At 41.6% G+C, this 22,890-nt stretch overlaps 2 protein-coding genes across 5 annotated transcripts; both read left to right on the top strand.

The window, feature by feature from the left end:
• The first annotated feature begins 672 nt into the window (after positions 1-672).
• On the top strand, positions 673-3,385 carry aqp10a (aquaporin 10a). The gene is made up of 6 exons (XM_053843919.1): positions 673-727; positions 940-1,077; positions 1,509-1,627; positions 1,689-1,906; positions 2,330-2,463; positions 3,201-3,385. The coding sequence occupies exons 1-6, from the start codon at positions 673-675 to the stop codon at positions 3,383-3,385; spliced, it is 849 nt and encodes a 282-aa protein (XP_053699894.1).
• atp8b2 (ATPase phospholipid transporting 8B2) lies at positions 2,539-22,460 on the top strand. Of its 4 annotated transcripts, XM_053887844.1 has the most exons (32): positions 3,259-3,401; positions 6,655-6,710; positions 6,830-6,854; positions 7,937-7,988; positions 10,643-10,701; positions 10,772-10,885; positions 12,318-12,416; positions 12,499-12,560; positions 13,543-13,615; positions 13,722-13,792; positions 13,856-13,935; positions 14,179-14,337; positions 14,468-14,556; positions 14,775-14,971; positions 15,039-15,159; positions 15,508-15,595; positions 15,673-15,707; positions 15,776-15,935; positions 16,005-16,193; positions 16,653-16,768; positions 16,947-17,111; positions 17,194-17,305; positions 17,371-17,476; positions 17,750-17,975; positions 18,046-18,229; positions 18,307-18,530; positions 18,600-18,683; positions 20,183-20,428; positions 20,502-20,640; positions 20,729-20,859; positions 21,301-21,855; positions 21,923-22,460. In XM_053887844.1, exons 3-32 carry the CDS (start codon positions 6,849-6,851, stop codon positions 22,007-22,009), a joined length of 4,029 nt encoding a protein of 1,342 aa, XP_053743819.1. In that variant the 5' UTR covers positions 3,259-3,401; positions 6,655-6,710; positions 6,830-6,848; the 3' UTR covers positions 22,010-22,460. The 4 variants fall into 4 exon arrangements, with proteins under 4 accessions (XP_053743818.1, XP_053743816.1, XP_053743819.1 ...); XM_053887843.1 differs by lacking the exons at positions 6,830-6,854; positions 7,937-7,988 and having other exon boundaries at positions 2,539-3,401; XM_053887841.1 differs by lacking the exons at positions 6,830-6,854; positions 7,937-7,988 and having other exon boundaries at positions 2,539-3,401; positions 6,652-6,710.
• The last annotated feature ends 430 nt before the right edge of the window (positions 22,461-22,890 follow it).

Here is a 22,890-nt window from a genome sequence, read left to right as displayed (position 1 = left end):
GCTGTTTAATTTACCTATATGGGAGAAGGAAAACAAGTAACAGAACAGCGGTAACAGCACATCATGAAAGTTAAAATCCAAGTTATTACTTTGATATCCTTTCTAGTATTTCATTTATTCTTCCACTGACTTTTCATTCACATAACTCATGTCACACACTTCCATACATCATGAAAACAAGCATATGCCGCACGATACTTGTTAGTTGGCTCAATGTTTGTGGTGACTTGTTCTCGCTCCAGCGTGATCGCAGCTGTGCAGATAAGAAGGGGCCAGTTTGATTGCAAAGTCAAAGTTCATTTATCTCACTGGACCACCCTTGAAAAACGTACATTAGAAGAGAGATTCATGAAAGCTTGCGGCACAACTCAGAAGTACACGTACTTCCTAAAACTAGCTTAACACTTCGTATCCAGTAACACAACAGCCTCAATGGAGATTTAGCTTTCGACTATGCCCTGCAATATTCATTCATCTCTGTCAGCTTCAGAGATGCCAGTGTTGTTCCAGGTTAAAAGACGGTGTAAGCTTTGCTCATTATTTTCTTGCTTGGCTGTGCCACCATATTTAGTCTTGTCCACTTGATCCTTCCATCTTTAGCTCTTCGGTTGCTCAGCTGCTGCCCAGGTGAAGACCAGCAGAGAGACAAAGGGACAGTTTTTGTCTGTCAACATGGCCTTCTCTGTGGGTGTGATGTCGGCCATGTACCTCTCCAAGGGCATCTCAGGTAACAGGCGGGATGAACCTTGGTTGATCAAACTTCCTTGGAGCTAACATCTAGATCAGGGGTCTCAAACCTGGATGAGTTTAAGAGCCAACCGTTTGTGCATATCTGCAGCAGATCAACACAATCTTATCTTATCATTGTTTCGTCATCACTTCTGCTTCGACCTTTTGTCATTCACGAATAACCCCCTTGCCTCAACCTTTGCTCTGAAGGTGCCCATCTGAACCCAGCTGTGACTCTCAGCTTCTGCGTGTTGGGACGAGTGCCATGGAACCGACTCCTGCCATACGCCCTCTCCCAGCTGTTAGGGGCTTATGTTGCTTCTGGACTGGTTTACCTGGTCTACTATGGTTGGTCTACTTCCCTTCACTCCACTCACTCACCACTATACAGTGTAGAATCCTGCCAAATTAAAAGTGTTACACTTACACACCTATGTTGCCAAAATGCCTGCTGATATTTTTTTGTTGATGTTGCCATTAAACACATTGTCTATTTCTGGGAGAGGGGCTGAAGCTTGTAATATGAGATTACATGTCCTTTATTAAGCTAAAAAAAAGAAAATAAATTGTGTTTTAACTTGTATGACAATTAAATAAATGGTGTAAGAAAGAAATTAAGTGTCTGATGTATATATAAATATGATAAATTTTTTAAAAAGTTCATGTCATCTTTAGTTAAGACTAACAACGCCAATTTTCTGCACAGCTTTTTGGCGAATTAGGATCAATGAAATCTTAGCTTTTTGTATTTCATCACCTTGTTTATTTTCTTTTTTCAGACGCAATCATGGACTTCAGTGGCGGCGTTCTGACTGTTTACGGTGCCAATGAGACTGCATCTATTTTTGCGACCTACCCTTCAGAGTTCATATCTTTGGGAAGAAGTTTCCTGGACCAGGTCAGTATTGAGGCGATTCTGAGTGAATTCTTGCAGTATCTGATCTCAAATTTACGCTCAGGTGGTGGGAACCGGCATGTTGATGCTGTGCATCTTGTGCTTGGACGAGAAAAGAAACACTCCGGCTCCGACCGAGCTCATTCCTGCCATTGTGGCTGTGGTGGTCCTGGGAATCTCGATGTCCATGTCAGCCAACTGTGGCGCTGCCATAAACCCTGCCAGAGACCTGGGGCCGCGCCTCTTCACTCTGACTGCAGGCTGGGGCTCCGAGGTCTTTACGTAAGTATCTTATCTCCCAGTGCATTTACTGTAGAATGTGCTATCAGTCTGTTTTTAGAGGATACATCTGATTTTTGGAACCAAGGTTACCAGAATGATTTCATCAGCTTGTTGCAGATCAAATGATCAGTTTGATACAGTAAAATGATCTAATGATCTCACTATTCCATCTACAGTTTCTGAATATTTTGGCTATTTTTCATCGATTAGTCATGCTGACACGAAACAGGAACTCCCTTCAGATGAGAAAAATGTTGTTGTTCCCCAATGTTTTGGGATGAATGTGACCTCACTTAGACACGACCCATATTCCCCAGTGAGGATCTGGAATGAATAGCAATGTAATAGGGTGTGTTTGTCAAAGTAATAAAATGTATTTTCATTTGTAAATAAATGACTGACTTGACATCTTCTGTTCTGCAGATGCTACAACTACTGGTTTTGGGTTCCGGTGATTGCCCCGCTTATTGGAGGGGTAGTTGGCAGTTGCATGTATTTGATCTTCATTGACTGGCACCTGCCGGATCCTGGCACATCTGCGGACTCAACATCTGTCCGTACTGTCAGTGAACGCATCACACAGAACAGGAGCAGGCAGGAAAGTGGCCTTGAGTTAAAGACTGAATATTTTTAATGTCAGACTACATCACGTGTCACGTGTAAACCGTATCTTGTCGTGACTTCCAAAAATAGTGTATATACATCATTATATTCAAGTACTGGACTTTCAGCATGTACGTTTGCGAAGTCTTTCAGGGGTGGATATATTTTCTTTGGATTCTGTTTTTGGATGCTGAACTCAGCTCATCGAAAAACTTTGTTTCTCATTGTCATAAACATATGTTTTGTTAATTAACGGACACATTATCTAACTTAATGGTATCAAAACAGTCTCTTTGGTAATGCAAACTACGTTTGGTGTTTCTAAATTCTCCTATTTATTTTGTCTTTTTCTTAAAAGTAAACTCTTTTTTTTGTAGACATTTAAGCGCGTCTTAATAAATAAATAAATATGGACCTGTTTGTGATGTGTGAGCTCATTTGGCAAGCAATAACGTTCTTATAACGCCTCACAAAACTTTTTATTAATCACATACATTTATTGCTACTGAAATTTTACTGAAACTTTCCCTTCAGACGCAGTTGAACATCATCATGAGCTCCCGTAGTTGACCAGTAGAGCGTGCTGTGACTCCGGCGGAAGTGGACTCCCTGTCAAGAGAAATTAGTTTTGCGTTTGGATAGACTTGTGAGTCCAACATTTTTTTATTTTTGCCCGTAATTTCTCTCCAAGTCAAAAGAGGTGAAGGAGGAGCAGCTTCTGCCTCCTCCCCGCTGGTGGTAACCGGACCGTCCCTCACCTCCAGCAAGCTCATCACCGCCTCCATCCGTCCAACCACCAGTGACCTCACCACCCCGTCTGCCTCACATCCGAGCCCGGAACACCTCGCCATGTCTCAGCCCGAATACTTCTGCTGAACTCAACTTCACAAGGGTAAGTTTGTTACATTTGGTCATTTACAACTTGCATTATGTGTCTTTTATTTTTTTGTGTCACTCGAGGTTTGACGACCTCCATCCGGGTGGTTCCACTAGCTAACTTGCTAACTACTTAAGGTTCACAAACAAGTTGAAAATAAATAAATAAATTCATAAAATTAACTGCAACTCGTGTGTATCGTATTTGACGTGAGCCTCACAGAACATAAAATAGATAGAACAGCAATATAGTCTTGTGGCTCACTAGTTCCAATAAATTTCTGTGCAAAAACCGAAGTACTACTATTTTATTATTAATATTTAACAGAAGTGCCACTGTATTAGTTGAATCATATTCCAACAGGAGAGAGAGAAAAAAAAAATCAACATTTGGAGGCAAGCAACTCATTGATTTAATTGATGTTAATGTTAGCAAACTATGTGTATCTTGTCAATATAAAGTGGACCATGATGACAGAACACTGGTGACTTGAGTTTAGACGAAAATAGCATCTCTCTGTGCTATACTGCAACATGACACTGATCGATGTAAATGGTTTGTTTGCAGAGTCTCAATAAAAGTAAAAGTCTTCCATCGATGTGTGTTGAACTGTAGAGCTTCTCGACTTCTGTCCCCTTCATTTAAAATGCCCCAAAAGAAGCATCAGTCTGTGACAGATTCTCAATCATGGAGAGCTGTTTAGCAGTAGTGATGGCCTTTAATATTTGATATAATCCACTGTTTTGCATGAGATGAAATCTAAAAGTGTCTGACATTTTAGCCAACTTTTACGAAAGGAAGACTGGGAAAGATGCTTCGAAAAAGTGAGTCATTTGGTGATCAAGAAAGGCTTATAAATATTTGTGATAAACACAGCAGTGTTAGGGTGAAAAGTGGAATATGTTTTTCAAAAATGGACCCAAAAGATGACTTCTCACGACGACTCTGTACTGTACATTGGTTTATTGAAAGATGGATGGAGCCTGTGTAGAGCTGAGGTGAGCAGGGTCGCCACACAGTGAAAGTGTGTGACAGCACAAGATCTGGTAACTGTAGCTGAAAGCCGATCACCTCAGCTCACGCAGAGGGAACGACGAGCTCCGTATCGATCGGTGGCTCACTGCTTTGTGCACCTCCGAGTGAGCACTAAAAAAACCTGGAGCACAGATGATTGGCTGAGCAAGACCATCTCTCATCTTTCTGGGCTCTGAGATAAAAGCCAGAGTGGAAGCAGTGAGGTGTGTGATACAGACAGCTCAGCAAGATGGGAGGAGGAGAATATTCAGCTCCATTACTTCTGTTTTATAAGAACAGTAAGTGGCTGCGGATCCTGCAGACGGTGTGTGCGACAGAGACGGAAGAAGCTTCCTGCTGAATCTCATTTTCTTATTAGATCAGATGATGTGTGTTTGTATGTGTGTGTTTATGGGGCGAAGGGTTCCAGGATGTGACAATTGTTTCCATGTAAACGCGAAAAAAAAGAACTTATCTAAGCATCCAAGTATGAATTTAAATGTTCATTCTGAAGTAAGGCTTTGTATTACACTGCAGTACATGTTTATGCTATAAAGTCACAGTATTTACTGTATCCTGTAGGAATCTACACCTTTAATGTATCTTCCGCGTGTTCGTTTACTCGTGAGAATGACTACCAAAAACCCACAACTTAAAATCAAAAAGAATTTATTCCCTGACAGAGGAGTCTAATTACCCTAACAGAGCTCTGGGTCCACAACTACGCCTGACTTAGCCTTAGCTCCAGTGGTGTAGAGTGACAAAGACTATCTCTGGCCCTGACCCTTTTATGACACATTTCAGTTCATCTTGGGGTGTAGTCTCCACCGATTGGTCCTGGTCTCTTGGGGTCCCCGTTGCCATGGCGCCACATTCCTGATCTGGTTTCGACACCCCTTGGTTTGGAGCGACGTTGATGAATCCTCTTGTTGTTGCCCATTTCCTGGCCTTTTTTGGGTGGAAAGCTGTAAACAGATAATCCAGTCCCCTCCTCTGATTGGCTTGCTTCTGCTGGTGGACTGGCTGGTCCCATCTCTGCCTGGCTCTGCCTGGGTCCATAATTCATCCTCCTGACCCATCGCTGTGCCAGAGGTTCCTTATCTTCCACATTCCTTCACTTGGGGGAAGGTAGATGTTTGTCCCCCCAAACTCAGACTCAGCTCAAGCTGTTTGGACCGGTTCTGGGTTAGATGTCTCCTGGGTTCCTCAATGGTCCTGGTACCAAATGGTTCCTGCCTTTCATAACTCACTCTTCCATCCACGCATCTCTCCCCACTATCCTTATCATACACACCTCTCATACTGGATCAAACTGAGGTTACCTTACCCATTATCACTGCGTCTGTTGGATTCAGTTTTTCATTAGACAAAGCATTTATTCAATAGCAGATACTTGATAAATATGATCATAAGTAAAATATCATGATTCCCACAATCCTTATAATAGTACGACTAATATTGTCTCCTGATACTTATTGCAAGAGGAGACAATATGGCCGCCATGGGTTAAACTTCCTCAGGGTTGACGGAAAAAACAAAGATGTGGCTGGAAAGTTGTAAAAAAAAAAATTTAAGTTTGTCTAATTTTCATTCAGAAGCAGCTTGTTTCCTGTAATAATATCACCCTGAATATTTATTTTTACAGTTACACTTTTCATCTCCTCTCCTAAATCTTGAGTGCCTTTTGCCAGGTCAATATTTTTGTATGTGTAGGTGTTATTATTTGACATCAAAGAAAATGACACATCATGTTTTCAGATGGTCTGATGAATTTTGTAGTAGTTCTTAGAATCCAATGAGCACAATGTGGATGAGGGGTTGATTGTAAAAAACCTCAGTCTCACCATGTCAAGCTGATGTGAAAATTAGAATCATACTGTAGCTTTATGCTCCTATGTCAAAAGGTGTCCTACATATTTACTAATAGGACTAAATGTTTTCATTCTCAGCACTGACTTATATTCACAACTCAGACTTGGAGGATACTGGATAGAATCACGACAAATAAATGAAGAATTATATATTTTTGTTTGTTGAAGTTCTATCTTATTGGTTTGACTGCAAATTGTTTACACCAACATTTTTTAAATTATATATTCATATAGTTCAGTTGAAATTTGTAAAGTGGTCTTCAGCTCATCTTTACATTTCATGCTTGTCACACTTCATCTGGGAGTGAGAGCTGGACCGTGAATTAAGACAAAAACAATGCTTTGATTTGTGCTGTGATGTTTATCGGCTCTCTCCTCAGCAGACAGTCCCATGGGCCAAAGCGGAGAGTGGAGATGTTCAGAAAGAGACCTCCTGCAGGTCAGTTATCAACTCTACATCTCAGTAAAATGCCAGTTGTAGTAAATTAGTTGCAGTAGTAGTTAAAATACCAAATAAAACTTTGCTAACTTTAAATTGCTTTCATTTGTTGTTGTCAGTGAACAAAGAGGCGACGGTATGACGGTATGTCTGGTTATTTTTTGTCACCTGCAAAGGTCACAGGGGAATAGGTTTCATATGTGTTCTGAAAGTACACCAGTCTGTGGCAGAAATAAGTCACTTTCACTTCTTTAGAAATGGACGTGTCACTGGGAGGATACACTGGATCGGAATTTATTTATTCAATAGGCTTTTCATTACTATTTCATCTTAGCTGAAAGATTATTATATTTTTATTATTCCCCCTGAGAACAGTATCATATAATACATTAGAATAATTGGTCACACTTAAGTTTAGGGATGAATTATTACCCTAAATAAACAACTTATTCATATGAGTATGACAGGTGTTGCTAGAGAGGGTAGTTAAGGTGGAGACTGACTGTTCCTGAACTGTTCCTTTATTCTAATCTCGTTTTTCCTTTAAGAGCGAAGAGCAATATAGCAGGTTTACTTGATTCAGAATAACAGCGGGGCTTGACTGAGCATCAGTTTTCATTGTGTCGGTTAGTATTCCAATCCAAACGTGGTCTGGTCACATTCTCCAATACAAATACAGATCGAATACAGAGATATTGTTTTACATAGGGTTTATAAAATGGGATATTCAAGCACATTTTCTCTTGGCTCAGCTCCAGCTATCATATGATCATGGCCAACTGTGTAATGCATAGGGGTGCTGATGTGTAAGCATGAGGTCAGAAATTGTGGTCAGCACGTGCCAAAACACCTGCCTGCTCCGGACCGCTGCAGTGCGGCCACCGCTGCACGTGCATCTCATCTCCCAAGGTCCACTGACCTCCATGTGCCCAGATCCATCATGGTCCCCTTACAAAAACTCACTCAGCTGCGAGAGCACCAGCCGCAGAGGCAGTTGCCATGGTAACACACTGTGTGATCACGTAATGATGCCTGTGTGCGATGGGAGGTGAACGAAGGAAAAGGCGGGACGGTGTGACAGTGCACTTTTTAACTTCACTATAGTTTAGACTGTAGCTTCGTCCTCGCAGAGGTGCCGAGTGGAGTTAAAGAAGACCGATCAGGAAGACATGACCAGACCCAGAGAGCTGTCGGACAAGTTTTTTTCAGCCCTTCTTTCCCTGCAGACAAAGAAACAAAAACGATTTAAAGGAACCAAAAGGGAAAAAAGGCAGACAGGTATGGGTTAGTTTCGAGTGTCTGGCACCATCATCATCATCATCAACGCGCCGTAGTCACACGAGCTCATCTTTTCACACTTCATCTCACTCACCTGAAACTCATGTATGCTGGCTGATGCTCAAGTTTTTAAATTTTTGAAATATATATATATATATATATATATATGTATATATATGCCCCTTTTTAAAGAAAGAAAGTAGAAAAAAAGTCAAAATAAGCTGCCAAGATTCAATCGAAGACAATGAAGATCATCTTTATTTTACATTCATTCAGTTTTGATACTTGTATAATACTGGCTTATCAGACTGTTTAAATGTGTCCTTGCCCCGGCGGTCTGAGACTGTGATCAATCTTCCGGCGCCAGCTGCTGCTGTCGCCACACCCCCTCCGCTATACCAGTTTTCTTGAACCTGAACTAACACAAATCACACTGGATGTTCACCTTGAAGTGACCTCCTTCCTTCCGCCACTCTGTTGCTGCCTCGATGTGTGTGTGTCAGACTGCAGATGACTCCGCTGTCTCTTGGCTAATGAAATCAGCCACAGACAGGAATACTTGAGTCTGGTTTACATCAGTGCCTGTCAAAGTTGAGTTTCAGAGATCCAAATTTAGCTTCTGATGATGTTGACTTGCTTAAAATAACCATCAGAAAACTAAAATAGCAAATAATGTCCTCTTATGAAGGCTTCTGACCTTGCAATGTTTCAGTGTCTGTCAATTCACGTCAACTTAATAAAAATAAAATACCAATTGTAATATTAGTTTCAGTTTTATCTCAAAAAAGTATTCTTGTCTACTCTTATACATTCCAACTTATTTTTTTCAGTTTCAGCTGTACTATAGCCAGTCTCATTTTGGGAGTTATTCTCTGAGAGATGTTAAGTATTTTAGTGGTAATCAATATTAATACTGTCGTTTAAGTTGACCTGCGCTGACGGTCTGCAGCTAAAGGCCTCTCAGTAATGGAGCTGTATAGATTCACTCTGTCTAGGATCATCACATGTGTCGCAGCGTCTAATGCCCTTGAACTGTTTCGGCAGATTAAGCACGTAGTGTGCATTTTGCCAAAGTTGTGTTCAAGTGAGATCACCGGCGACTTTGGACGCCAGATGCTGGGAAGTCTGCGGAGCTGTGCTCGCTTGGCACGAATGCAGTTTTGTCAGCCTCTGATAGCAGCGTAATGACCCTCACTGCAGATTCAACAATCCACCAGATCTAGTTACGCGCTGGACTATTTACCTATCACTATATTTTTGGACTCAGTAATGTATATATACAAATAACTAATAGAATAAACAAGGGGAAATAAACAGCACAATAAAAGTGGCCAATCCTAAGGTACTTCAAATTGAACTGAGGGAACCCAAATAAAAGCGATTCACATCAGTGGAAGATTTTTCAAAAACTTCATTTTTACCTTAGTAATGTTTTGCATGAAAAGTAGTCCTTAACGTCAGTTGGAGAAAAATAGATAGTAGAGAATTTCTAAAATATATTAAATAATTAAATGTATAAGGAATAGTTTAACTAAAAAAACAATATATTTGTAATATTGTTTTCATGCGTGCAAATAGTGTTCAAGTCATAATTTAAACCATGTCTCAAAGACTGCACTGACACCTGCTCGGTTTTTGATTATAGTAGTTCAAGTTGCAACTACTAATATAGTTATCTCTGTTGTTGTTTACATATCTAATGCAACTGTATTTTGTGCGTTTTTGTATAATGCAATAGGGAGATGGACAGGTTTCTGTCATGACGTCTTGTTTGCTGAGATTACAGAAGGGTGGCATCTTTCTAAAGCAATAACTTGAAGGCAGAGCATCAACATGATGGGTTACTGCTTCGTAGAGAGGTGAACTTGTTCGCTTATCCATCTTGTAGAAAGGCTCTTAACTTTATTTTGAATTATTCCATTGATTTTTTGCTTCATATGAAAGCTAAAAGCCTCCCACATTAGGTTAAATATCTCAAAATAAATTTGCTTCACTGTAGAAATATATTATTTAATTTATTGAGCACAAAAATATCACATTTTTCAGAATTGAACCAAAACATTGGCACCAAAACACTATATAAAAAACTGTCGGGATGTAATGTAGCCATTTTTGTGAAAAAAAAATTGTATTTGATGATTTGTACCAAAGACTTTTGTCAGGGACTGTACACTTGCTTAGTCTTCACTGCAGCTTCATTTAACTTAAAGTGGATTGAACCACAGTTAGCTTCTTGTCATGTTTTTATTGTGTGAGCATGCCTCTTCCTTTGACACCTCACCGACTCTCCGTCTGAAGTCTGTGGTTTCTCTGCGTCGCTACTTCTGTAGCTTTGAAGCCGAGTTTCATGTCAGGTCTTTCATCTGCAACTACCCACTGAGAACGCTGAGATGGACAGCTAGACCAGTTCAGTGACAACATAGTCTGAGGGACCAAATAGGAGCAGTTCTTATAATGAATGCCCCCTTTTTGTGTTTTCTTCTTCCACAAATAATTCATTCACACTTCAATTTTAATCATGCTTTATCCTTGGTTAGAATGAATAGCTCAGATCATGGTCTGCTAACTCTGTGTGTACTTCCCCTCTAACTGTATGGAACAGAATCAAATACTGTATGATACGTAATGACTCATCTGGATTTCTTGTCGTGCAGAGGAGGAGAGAAGGGTCCGAGCCAATGACAGAGAGTACAACGAGAAGTTTCAGTATGCAGTAAGCAACACACACATCTTCACACCTAACACCAGCGGACCGTGCTGATGGTCTTTTGTTCTTCTTGTAGAGCAACTGTATCAAAACCTCCAAATACAACCTCTTCACCTTTCTGCCAATTAACCTCTTCGAGCAGTTCCAGGAAGTGGCCAACACCTACTTCCTCTTCCTGCTCATACTTCAGGTCAGTCATGGTCAAACTGGTACTTTCTAATGCAAGCATCCACTGATCTACTAGAAATTACAGGAAAACAAAGATAACATTTATTTATAATTGCAACTTTAAAAGCAAATGTAGAGTTACAGGTAACTATTTTTAAAAATGCTCAAGATGTCCTTCTTTAAGTGTGGAAGAGAAAATAATTGAAGGAATCCACATTCATCTCATTTATATAATACAATGAATTCTGAAAGTGATGGAGTTTTGCAGGTCACAGCGTGGCCCAGGTTATGGACTAGGGTTGGTTGAGATAAGCTAATTTATACAATCAAAATACTGACCTAAATCAATTGTCGTTCTTATCTTGCTGCTTTGTTATGCTAGTTGAGCTGGAACAGAAATGCACCTTTGAGGACCAGTTTGGACCCTTGTTTTTGACCTAGTTATCTGAATTTGTGTTGCACCTGCTTTGTATTGTACGTCCAGAATAACATTGTCTCAGTCACGAGGTTTGTGTGAAAGACACTTTATTTATTTATGTATTTTTTATGAGGTCAGAAGGAAGTGGGAATTATGAACGGGATTAGAAACAGAAACAAACAGGTGTTGTCAAAGTCCACAGAAACCATTTGGAGTTGTGTTTTCAAAGGTTCCAAACTTTAAGCCAAGTCGCCGTCTATAAATCCTCTTAGCACATTGACCTGGATAATTGAGAACCTACTCAAGCCTACTAAGGAGCTTGTCTTGTCTAATGCTGTGTGTGTGTCTAGATATGCTTGAAGGGACAAACACACCTACTTGGGGCGACCGTATGCGTTTGTGGGGACATTTTGCTGGTCCCCACAAGGTTAAGCCTCATATTTTCAAATTAAATAAAAATGTAAAAATAATAATAAATAAATAATTATAATTGAATTTTAGTTTGGTAGTGGTCCTAGTAAAGGTCATCCATGTGTTTTGGATGGTTAGGTTTAGGGTGAGAGGCTGGGGAAAGCATGAAAGTCAATGAAATGTCCCCACGAAACATAAAAACATTATTGTGCGTGTTTAAGCTTATCTATCCTGATGAAGACCAATGTTGTTCCTTGTGGGGAACTTAAGTCTTTGTGGGGTTTAAGCCTCAGTTTGAAGAGGAAGACTTCAAAACAACAAGGTCATTATCCTTACATTTAAGTTTATTTAAGAGTCCTGGTCAAGTTTATCCATTTGTTTTGTATGATTAAGTTAAGGATGAGGAAAGGCATTGTGTTAATGAGCGGACCCCACAAAGATGGTGATGTGTGTGTGTTTTGATTTAGATGAGTTCCCTCTCCGAGTCTAAAACCTTCATTTCTGTCTAGTAACTAAGCCTTTTTGGCATAAATCTGTATCAGTGTTTGTCCACTTACACCCACGTTTGCCTTGACTGAAACTAACGTCCCTACTGATTCCACAACCGACCTGTTTCTTTGTCCAGTTGATACCTCAGGTCTCCTCCCTGTCCTGGTTCACCACCATCGTGCCTTTAGCTCTTGTGCTGAGCATCACTGCGGTGAAGGATGCCTCTGATGACTATGTGAGGCAGCATGCTGTGTAACCTTGTCTGTTCCCTGGTGATGGTGCAGTATGATGCTCAACATTTTGTTTGTGTTTTCAAGTTCCGTCACAAGAGCGACAACCAAGTTAACAACCGGCAGTCTCAGGTCCTCATCCGTGGTGTGTAAGTGTGTTTTCATTTCACTTATTTACAGCATACTAAAAAGAGAAAATGAAATGCCAATCCCCAACCAGAAACTTTTATTATAGGAAGTGGAAGAAAATTATTGAAAAATATGACAGCTTCAACTGCGTGAGTTAAGTTTCTCATGTCCAATAACTGGGGGCAACATCTATCTACAATCAAGTGTGACTCCCTGTTTTGGGATGCTAGTTGTGGAACTAAAGGATGATACTATTCCCTTTCTCTACATTTTTAAGGAACGCAAATCACCTCTGGCCTCATACCGTACCCCTTTATTCTATCTACTTTCCCCACAGTTTGGAGCAAGATCGAGAGTGAAAATATATAAATAGAGAAATACTTGTGAAAAAAATTTTGTTAAATATAAAAAAAAGTACACATTTGTTTTTAGACATAAAAAGAATAAAAAAAATGGAAAACAGATAAATGGTTTTGGTAGTTGCTAAGCAAATCTTAATTCAATAAAATAGATATTCAAAGGTTCAACTGCAAGGTAACAATTCATGCGTGGCTGCAGTGGCCTGGACCCAGGATGTAAATGCTTCAGCGCTGTTTTTTTTCCATTTTTAACTAAGTCTTCATCTATGTTATATGTTTTAAGATCTAATCTGGCCAGCCAAATTTTTTTCCTTATGAAGCTTGAAATGCAATCTAATTAAAACATAACATTCCCACACTACATGTGACCTTATACATTCATGCACAATGTTTATACACGGCAGTTTTCCAAAAGGCAGAGGATATGAATGGCAACAAGCAGTTGGCACCGATCAGTGCTGTGCTCACCTTGCTCACCCGGAACGCACCCCGCATGTTGGACTGTAAAAATGGGGTGACCAGTAGGTGGTGCAGCATTTGTTCAGTAGGGGTTTGATTCGAAGGGGATCTATAGGACAATAATTTCAGGATACAAGTAAAGCTGTGTGGTTGTTTTTTGTGAACTGTTGTGGTGCTTCAACAGAATTCTAAACGAAAAGTGGATGAACGTCCGAGTGGGCGATATTATCAAGTTGGAGAACAACCAGTTTGTGGCAGTAAGTGTGTTTAAAAAGTTGTCATTTTACTAAGCCTCCATCACAAACCAACATCTCAGAGAGTGGAGGGTTTTATGGATCAGTAAATAAGACTTTGTGTATTCAGGCTGACCTGCTATTGTTGTCCAGCACTGAACCTCATGGGCTCTGCTACATCGAGACAGCCGAACTGGACGGGTCAGTAAACCCACTCTTTAATGTAAGAGTGTCATGAGACGTACAGATCTCTTTTTTTCTCAGTGAGACCAACATGAAGGTGCGGCAGTCTGTCTCTGTGACGTCAGAGCTTGGAGACCCGAACAATTTGTCTTCTTTTGATGGTGAGACCCTGAAATGACCTGAAACCATCCTCTTGGTTATGTCTCCTTCCCCCTTCCCCCGACCTCCTCCAGTCATGCTGTGCGACACACACACACCTGGGCAGCCGATGAAATTACTGCAGAAATCTGTCACTCTGGAATATATTAACTTACAGGAATTTATCTCGTCCCGATTGCTACATAAGTGCATTAGGAAGATCTACGTTTGAGACTGAGGCATCTGAGTCAGTTCTTTACATGCAGGGGAGGTGGTGTGTGAGACTCCTAATAACAAGCTGGATCGCTTCTGTGGGATTCTGCAATGGAGAGGCAAGAAATACACCTTGTCCAACCAGAACATGCTCTTGCGAGGGTGTGTGCTCCGCAACACGGAGGCCTGCTTTGGCCTGGTCATCTTTGCAGGTGTGGTAGCCCTTCATCTTCCTCTGTGTTTCAGTGGTAAATAAAAATGGCTGTATGGAGCTTTTGGGATGATTGACTGCTGTGTATTGGCACCAGCAGCATTTGAAATCCCTCTTATTTTTATCCTCAGGACCAGATACAAAGCTGATGCAGAACAGCGGTCCCACCAAATTCAAACGCACAAGCATCGATCGTCTGATGAACACTCTGGTTCTATGGGTAGGAGAACGAACTCTTCAGCGTTGGTGTTTCAGACCATGTTATCTGTTAGTGGGGAATGAAAATCCATTGCAAACACCTCAAGCTTTTGACGTGAGAAAATATATGAACAGTATTAGTGTTGCTTTTGATATATATGGTGTGAGAGAGGTTAAAAAAAGTGGAGTTGACCGGAAAAAGCATGCTTCATCAACCTAAGAAATATGTGTTGTGGTTAGATCTTCGGCTTCCTGGTGTGTATGGGTGTGATACTGACGGTGGGAAATGCCATATGGGAGCGAGAAGTGGGCTCCCTGTTTCAGAGCTACCTGCCTTGGGACCCCCCTGTCGACAACTTCTTGTTCTCAGCCTTCTTGTCCTTCTGGTCCTACATCATCATCCTCAACACTGTGGTGCCCATTTCCCTCTACGTCAGGTGAGACGCTCAAACTTTGTCTTCAGTCTGGACTCCAATATTAATCTATAGTGTTTCTGCATATCAGCGTGGAGGTCATCAGGTTGGGTCACAGCTACTTCATCAACTGGGACCAGAAGATGTTCTGCTCAGAATTTAACACAGCAGCTGAAGCCAGAACCACAACTCTGAATGAGGAGCTTGGGCAGGTATGGAATCCTACATGACACCAAGAGTGTTTTGTAGAGCTTTATGTTGATAAAATATTCGGAAGAAATGTAAAGCACAATTCAAAATGACTGAAGTTCTACATGCAACTACAAATAAATACTGTAGGGGGCAGTGTAGCTCTGCCTTTTATTTTCACGTCACTAGCACGTGCGAAAAAAAATTAGAATTACTTAAATGTTGGACCAAAGTGTTTGCTTTGTTTGAAAAATGTTTCTCTTTTGCTTTACTTAAGGACAGCAATTTATTTCATCATGGACCTACCAAAAATGTTGTACCACCGACTGCTAGTGTCAAGATGTTTATGTCTATTAATGTCTTATGTTTAGGTTGAATACATCTTCAGCGACAAGACTGGGACTCTGACTCAGAACATCATGAGCTTCAATAAGTGTTCCATTAATGGAAAAGCTTTTGGTAACTGCTACTTTGACCTTAAACTGTATTCATTTAAGATAGCATGTTTTCATAAAAATCTGTGTTTGTGTGCCCAGGTGAAATGGTAGACCCACTTGGTCCAGCGCTAAAGGTAAATACCAATTTGTTTTGTGTGTAAGTTTGCCATTTTGTCTAGTGTGTCTGTAATATATTTTCCAGAGACTGGACTTCAGCAGCTTTAACCCCTTGGCTGACCCCCAGTTCTGTTTCTATGACGATGCCTTGTTAGAGTCAGTGAAAGCGGGGGACTCTCACACGCATGAGTTTTTCCGCCTGCTGTCGCTTTGTCACACAGTGATGAGTGAAGAGAAGAGCGAGGGTGAGAGAGCAGCAGAGAAGTCCTCTCTTTCTGCAAAGACTCATCGCCTTGGTTTTCATTGATCCACAGGAGAATTGGTCTATAAAGCTCAGTCTCCAGATGAGGGCGCTCTAGTGACGGCAGCACGAAATTTTGGCTTTGTCTTCCGCTCCCGGACACCAGGGACCATAACAACCAGCGAAACGGGCCGGACAGTCACCTACGCTCTGCTGGCCATACTGGACTTCAACAACATACGGAAGAGGATGTCTGTCATAGGTGTGCAGCCCCCTTAATGGGAACACTTCTGGTATTTTGTCAGAACACACTTCCTCTTTGAGCAGCTGCATGAGACACATTTAGTCCCAAAAGTCAAACCTCCAAAACATGAAGACGTCTCAGTATGATCATAAAGCAGAAGTTCAGTCACTGTGAATCCCACATGGGAGACACAAGAAACTCTAAGTCTATTCTCTCCACCCCAACACTATTCTGGATTTCTGTCCATTTTTATGCACGCCTGCAGCAGCACCTCCTCTGTGATGGTGCCTGACCTGTCCAGTGTTCTGTGGACCTCATTGGACTCACCTTCTGTTTCCATCCCACTTGTGTTAGTGACATTGTTTTTGTGAATATAGTTCGTGTTATTGACTGTTTATGTTGTGCTTTCCTTGACTCTTACGTGATTAGCAACACCTGTCTGCTGATGAACTCAGTATTTTGCCTGGTACATTTCAGTTCGTAACCCCGAGGGCAGGATCCGTCTGTACTGTAAAGGAGCCGACACTGTGCTTTTGGAGAGACTCCACCCCTCCAGTCAGAATCTGATCAACATCACCTCAGATCACCTCAATGTAAGGCAATGTAACGCGCCTCGGCTGCCATCTAGTGGACGAAAAATAGTGCAACGCATTGCATTTTGTGGGAATTGTCACTTCCACACCCAAATTCAAATGACCTATGTTTTTGAATTATGAGCTTTATTATACTACAAGAGTGGGGGTGAGTATGTTTTGGGCCTGTCTGTCCCAGGAGTTTGCAGCCGACGGGCTCCGGACTCTGGCTGTGGCCTACAGGGATCTGTCAGAGAGCGAATGGGCGTCATGGTCAGAGAGTCTTCGCTGTGCAGAGAAGGCTTCCAGCTGCAGAGACGACCTGGTGTCAGCTGCTTATGAGCAAATCGAACAGGACATGATGGTCTGTGCAGCTTGTGACCATCCTTATAACCAAGATACCTTTTTATTGTTTAAAAAAAAGTGTATTATTTGTGCGTCTCTAGCTGCTGGGTGCCACAGCTATAGAGGATAAGCTGCAAGATGGAGTCCCCGAGACAATTGCTGTCCTTTCGCTGGCCAACATCAAGATTTGGGTTTTAACTGGAGACAAACAGGGTACATTTTTGTTCACTTAAAAAAAAGGAAACAACTTTGTCCGCATGTATCTTGTCATCTTACAGAGACGGCGGTGAACATCGGCTATTCCTCTAAGATGCTGACGGATGATATGAGTGAGGTGTTTGTCATCAATGGCCAAACAGTCCAGGGTGTACGACAAGAACTCAGGTCAGTCCTGAAGAGGAAGTGAAGGCAACACCTAAAAACTGCTGAAATCGCTGAAGCTTGAAGAAAATGTGGCTACAAACCGAAACTATTCACTTCTTGTTGTACTGAATTCTTTCAGAAACATTCCTTCCCTGCATGTGTGACTACATTTTTAGTTTTCTTTTGTTCAAACTATGAACATGGTAGAGTGGGAATACTTCCACGCGATAATCTGGCCTGAAGAATGAGCTGATGGACAACTTCTGATACGGAGGCTGTTTTCTTGCTTGTCAGGAGAGCCAGAGAAATGATGATAGAGTTGTCAAAGACCAAAGAGTGTGGGGACGCGGAGATGATGGACGCATGGAAACAAACTGAGAATAACGGTTGCACAGAAGGACCGGAAAGGCTCGGCACGGAAGGAGACTGTGACAGAAGACAGAAGGAGTCGCCTCTTCCGTTGACGATTCTGGACAGCATCTCTGGGGAGTTTGCCCTTGTGGTTCATGGTCACAGTCTGGTACGACACGTCCTGATCTTACCAAACAAGGGCGTTTCACCAACTCTTCTCAGTCTTCTCCACACAACAGGCCCATGCCCTGGAGGCTGACATGGAGGCCGAGTTCATCTCGACCGCGTGCACGTGCAAGGCGGTGATCTGCTGCAGAGTGACGCCGCTGCAGAAAGCTCAGGTGGTGGAACTGATCAAGAAGCACAAGAAGGCCGTCACACTGGCGATAGGCGACGGGGCTAATGATGTTAGCATGATCAAGAGTACGTTTGTGATTCTGCAGAAATGATCAGATCAGCACATCAAAATGGCCCTGCACTTGCACCTCCTTGTTATCCAGGTGCTCATATCGGAGTTGGCATCTCAGGTCAGGAGGGGATTCAGGCTGTGCTGGCCAGCGATTACTCCTTCTCCCAGTTCCGCTTCCTGCAGCGCCTCCTGCTGGTGCACGGTCGCTGGTCCTACCTGCGCATGTGCCGATTCCTCTGCTACTTCTTCTACAAGAACTTTGCCTTCACCATGGTGCACTTTTGGTTCGCCTTCTTCTGTGGCTTCTCAGCTCAGGTCAGAGGTCGACAAGGAAGGTGACGTCAGGGATGGCAAATGTTTGACGCTGTGTTCTTCTGTTTTCAGACTGTGTATGACCAGTACTTCATCACTCTCTTCAATATCGTCTACACGTCCCTTCCCGTGTTGGCCATGGGCATTTTTGACCAGGTCTGTGCGGTGTTATGTATCAGAACCCATCTATACACAGTGCTGTAATTCATTGTGTGGATGATTCATTCACACTATTGCTGCTTCCATTTTCAAGTGTGTGCTTATCTCATTCCATTCCATTTTTTGAGCAGTCTTCATTGTATCAACACTGTTCAAAAGCCAAAACATGGGAATCTTTCTATGACCCAGAATTCCTAAGATATAACAGGGTTTATCCCCAAATGTTCCCATTGAAAGTGAATGGAAGGAGCACCAAAAAAAGCCACTGTTTCCTGCTCCTCCATATTTTCACTCAGAAATTCCATTCAAAGGATAAAACGCGAGCACAACTCCTCCTCCTTAGACTTATCGAAAATCGAAGATAGCCTCTCCAGGTGCAGGTTCTCATTGCAACATCTGCTGAAATGGGTTTTCGGAAATTGAATATGTATTTCTAATCCAGATTTTATTTTCAGCATTGAAAGCAGAGTTTGAATTTCCGGTTCAATCAAATTTCTATTTGAAAATTTGTATTTTGTAAACTTGTATATTGAAACCAACATGGGATGAAAAGAATCAGTAGCAGAAATTCAGTATAATAATACTAAATAAAAGGTCTATATCAGAAATTTAGTCTAAAAAAAAAAATCACTTCAAATTCAGTATCCAACAATTCCAACACACAAAATTCCGTATCAACAAAACTACACACAAACACCCCACCAAGTCTACTTTGAATATATGTTGTCGAAAATTTCATACATGCTGTATATTTATTCATTTTCATAATTACAAATGACAAACAAATACAAAGACAAAGAAAAAACAACCAATGCACATTTCCCCACCCTCAATACAAACTTACAAAATCAGCTCTGTGTACAAAATCCAGTCACATAAAGTCACGATCACAGCAAAGAAAAAATATGTTTCTCTTGTAGAAAATGCATAAAAGGCGTCCAGATATCATAGAAGTCATGCACTTTCCCTTTTGATGTATAGGTCAGTTTTTTGAGAGCCAGATTGCTGGATATTTCCCTGATCCACTGACCAACTGTAGGAGCTGAAACATTTTTCCAATTCAATGCAACAACATGTTTGGCCTGTAGCAAACAGAAAATTATCTTTTTTTTCTTATGTGCTTAAATAGAAATATTTATAGGAAACTTGTGTAGAATAGCCAATTGAGGATCCAAAGGCATCTTTATTTTTTGAGATCAAGTCCATTATATCCTCCCAGAATTTTTATAATTCTTCACACTCCCACATACAGTGGAACAAGGTCCCCTTCTCCTTGTTACATTTCACACAGACATCTGCTATATTGGGATTAAATTGGTGCAATTTTACTGGTGTAATATAAATTCTATGAAGCCATTTGTACTGCAGTAGTATGTAGATTGTTCATTTTCATTCATTTTTGAAGTGATTTTTGAATTCTGTATTATTAAAAAAAAAGAAAAAAAAGAAAATACTAATAATAAATCCTTTTTATTATTGGTCTATTTTCCTTTAAGGATGTCCCTGACCAGCAGAGTGTGGAGTACCCTAAACTGTATGAGCCGGGTCAACTCAACCTGCTGTTCAACAAAAGAGAGTTCTTCATCTGCATCACCCAGGGGATCTACACGTCTGTGGTGCTCTTCTTCGTCCCCTACATTGTCCTGTCTGACGCCACTCAGACCACCGGCGAGCCCCTTGCTGACTATCAGACCTTTGCGGTCACCACAGCGACGGCCCTGGTGATCGTGGTCAGTGTGCAGGTGCGTGCGGCGATTGTTTCTCTCCAACATACAGCTGATATGAACTTCAACTGTCTCTGTCTGTGGTGTGTAGATCTCCCTCGACACAGGCTACTGGACTGTGATCAACCATGTGTTTGTCTGGGGCTCCTTGGGCTCTTACTTTGCCATCATGTTCGTCCTGCATAGCCAGACCCTCTTCAGGATCTCTCCCAGTCAGTTCAACTTCATAGGTAGGTGTTCCTGCAGGAATGTTTCAGTGAATTTAATCTGCAACTAAGCTGCCCCCTAACATTTTTATTTGTTTACGTCTGAGCACAGGAAGTGCCCAGAGCACCTTATTGCAGCCGGTGGTGTGGTTAACTATTGCACTAGCAACGGCAATCTGCGTAGTTCCAGTTTTGGCTTTCCGCTTCCTCAAGTCGGACCTCAAGCCTCAGCTCGCAGACGCGGTAAAAACACACAACCGGTGATGTGTCAATTGTGTCTTTTCCTTCTCAGTTGGTAAACAGTTGACTGACCGTATGACGTTTAAGCAGCCTGCAAATATTGACTCTGTCCGTGAACATTCCGGGCAACACAGGGAGATGCAGTGGCAATATGACCTTTGGGTCGTGAAGCCAGGACAAGGTTTTAGAAGTTTCATTCTGTGTATTTACTGGGTTTCTTACTGCAACGTTTTCATTTCATATGAGTGTGAAAACAACTGAAGTGGGAATGGCAGTGGCGGCAGGTACAAAATCTAGGCAGTACTAAGGTCATCCCTACTTCTCTACACTTTTCTTTCAAACCCTTTAAAACAACGTATCTTCAGTTCGGATACTGTGGTATCGTACTGTACAGGCAGTGTCGCTGGTGGTGGGATTAATCCATGAATAATCGTGTTTCTTCAGGTTCGCTCCGCTCAGCTGGTGGATAGCAGGCGGAAGCTCTCCGGAGGCAGCGATGGATTCTTCCGTCGACCCCGCAGTTTGTCCGAGGGCCGTCTGGGAGCTCGGGGCGGTTCCCGAAGGTCAGCGTATGCCTTCGCCCACCAGGAAGGGTTCGGAGAGCTGATCACCTCAGGGAAGAACATGCGTCTCTCCACTCTGGCTCTGGCCTCCTTCGCTTCCAGACACAGCACCAGCTGGATCGATACGTTGCGCAGAAAGAAAAACAGTTGTGCCCCGTCCAACGCCTCTGGGGAGAGCAGCCCTGCACACAGTTGCGCCTCTGTGTCGGCACCACCGTTGTCAAACTCCTCATCTGTTCTTGGTGGTTCTCTAGAGACCCCCATCGGAGAGGAGTCGAGCCCATCTGAAAATACTGCGACTGTTTCTTCTTCCCTCCCGCAAACACCGCCAGTCACAACAGCAGATTTGGCTGCAGAGCAACTGAGGAGGGAGCCGACTGCAGCGGAGGAAGCCGACTCACAAGGAGGCTGGAAGTTCAATCGGGGTATTGCGCAGGTGAGCTGTGGAATTCTGCAGCGGAGGTGTGAAAGAATAACTTTCAAACTGTGTCCCTCGTCTGTAGGTTCTCAGCTGGACAGGTCTCACAGGTCGACCAACAGCATCCAACGCTGCAGAACAGCTCTCAAAAGAGGCCGAGCCAACAGTGTGAAATATCAAGTAGCTTTACACGGAGGCTCTGATCAGAAGTCAATGAAAACTTGCCTTTACTAGTCCTCGACACACATCTGCTGCACATCAGACTGTTTCCTTTCCTAGAACCTGAGAACATTTTTTAATATAACACTGCAAGCCAAGTATTACTTAGTATTATTTATTATATTTGCATCATATTGATGTGTTTTATACTGTACTTTGAGAACAGATTGATTCAAGTCAGCCTATTTCTTATCTACCAAGTTGGAATTGCTATATTTTGAGGGAATGATGGTGATGATATAATCGCAACAAAATGACTTTTTTCTGTGTAAATACGTCGGAGTGAGATATGTTTAACTGTACTGTGCGATATTCAAGTAAAGATCTATATGACCTCTGAGGTCACAGAAGATTATTCAGTGGTCTATAAAATGGCAAAATGTGTTCCAAAATAAAATGCTATTTAACCCCAAATGGACTTGTTTGTGTCTGTTTTATTAAATCTTTTTATGCCAAATTAAATTTAAGTCAATATGCAGTATATTATACATATTTGATGTTCCATATTTAATTTGTTACATACATTGGTGTGACATCAAAATCAAAATCTATTAAGCGACTTAAAACATCAAAAATATTTATCAAAAACAATGCTGCAGCAGCCATTTTTTAGATTTCATTTGCAAATATAATTTAAAGTCCATAAAAGCTGTTATGTTTTAATGATTGATTTTTTTAATTTTAAGGTTTGGAAGGGCAATACGCCGAAGCAAATAAAACAGCCATTAATTTACATTAATAATTCATAAGCAGCATGATTTCAGTTTTACATTTTTGAAGTATGAGTTTGCATATCAAATTTGACTATAATGCATTTTTTTTTACATTTTATTG

Source organism: Synchiropus splendidus, chromosome 15 (genome assembly GCF_027744825.2).
Source record: "Synchiropus splendidus isolate RoL2022-P1 chromosome 15, RoL_Sspl_1.0, whole genome shotgun sequence".
NCBI lineage: Eukaryota > Metazoa > Chordata > Actinopteri > Syngnathiformes > Callionymidae > Synchiropus > Synchiropus splendidus.
Note: the sequence above shows the minus strand (reverse complement) of the source record. Positions and strands in the feature narration are given on the sequence as shown.

What these genes read in the sequence shown, in the direction of transcription:
- aqp10a (XM_053843919.1), top strand. Translation starts at nt 673, where the DNA reads ATGGCCTTCTCTGTGGGTGTGATGTCGGCCATGTACCTCTCCAAGGGC. An exon ending in GAAGAAGTTTCCTGGACCAG is followed by an intron (nt 1,628 to 1,688) that starts GTCAGTATTGAG and finishes ATTTACGCTCAG; the next exon opens with GTGGTGGGAACCGGCATGTT. An exon ending in TGCGGACTCAACATCTGTCC is followed by an intron (nt 2,464 to 3,200) that starts GTACTGTCAGTG and finishes TTTCTCTCCAAG; the next exon opens with TCAAAAGAGGTGAAGGAGGA.
- atp8b2 (XM_053887840.1), top strand. Translation starts at nt 7,880, where the DNA reads ATGACCAGACCCAGAGAGCTGTCGGACAAGTTTTTTTCAGCCCTTCTT. An exon ending in TGAACACTCTGGTTCTATGG is followed by an intron (nt 14,557 to 14,774) that starts GTAGGAGAACGA and finishes TGTTGTGGTTAG; the next exon opens with ATCTTCGGCTTCCTGGTGTG. An exon ending in TGAATGAGGAGCTTGGGCAG is followed by an intron (nt 15,160 to 15,507) that starts GTATGGAATCCT and finishes TCTTATGTTTAG; the next exon opens with GTTGAATACATCTTCAGCGA.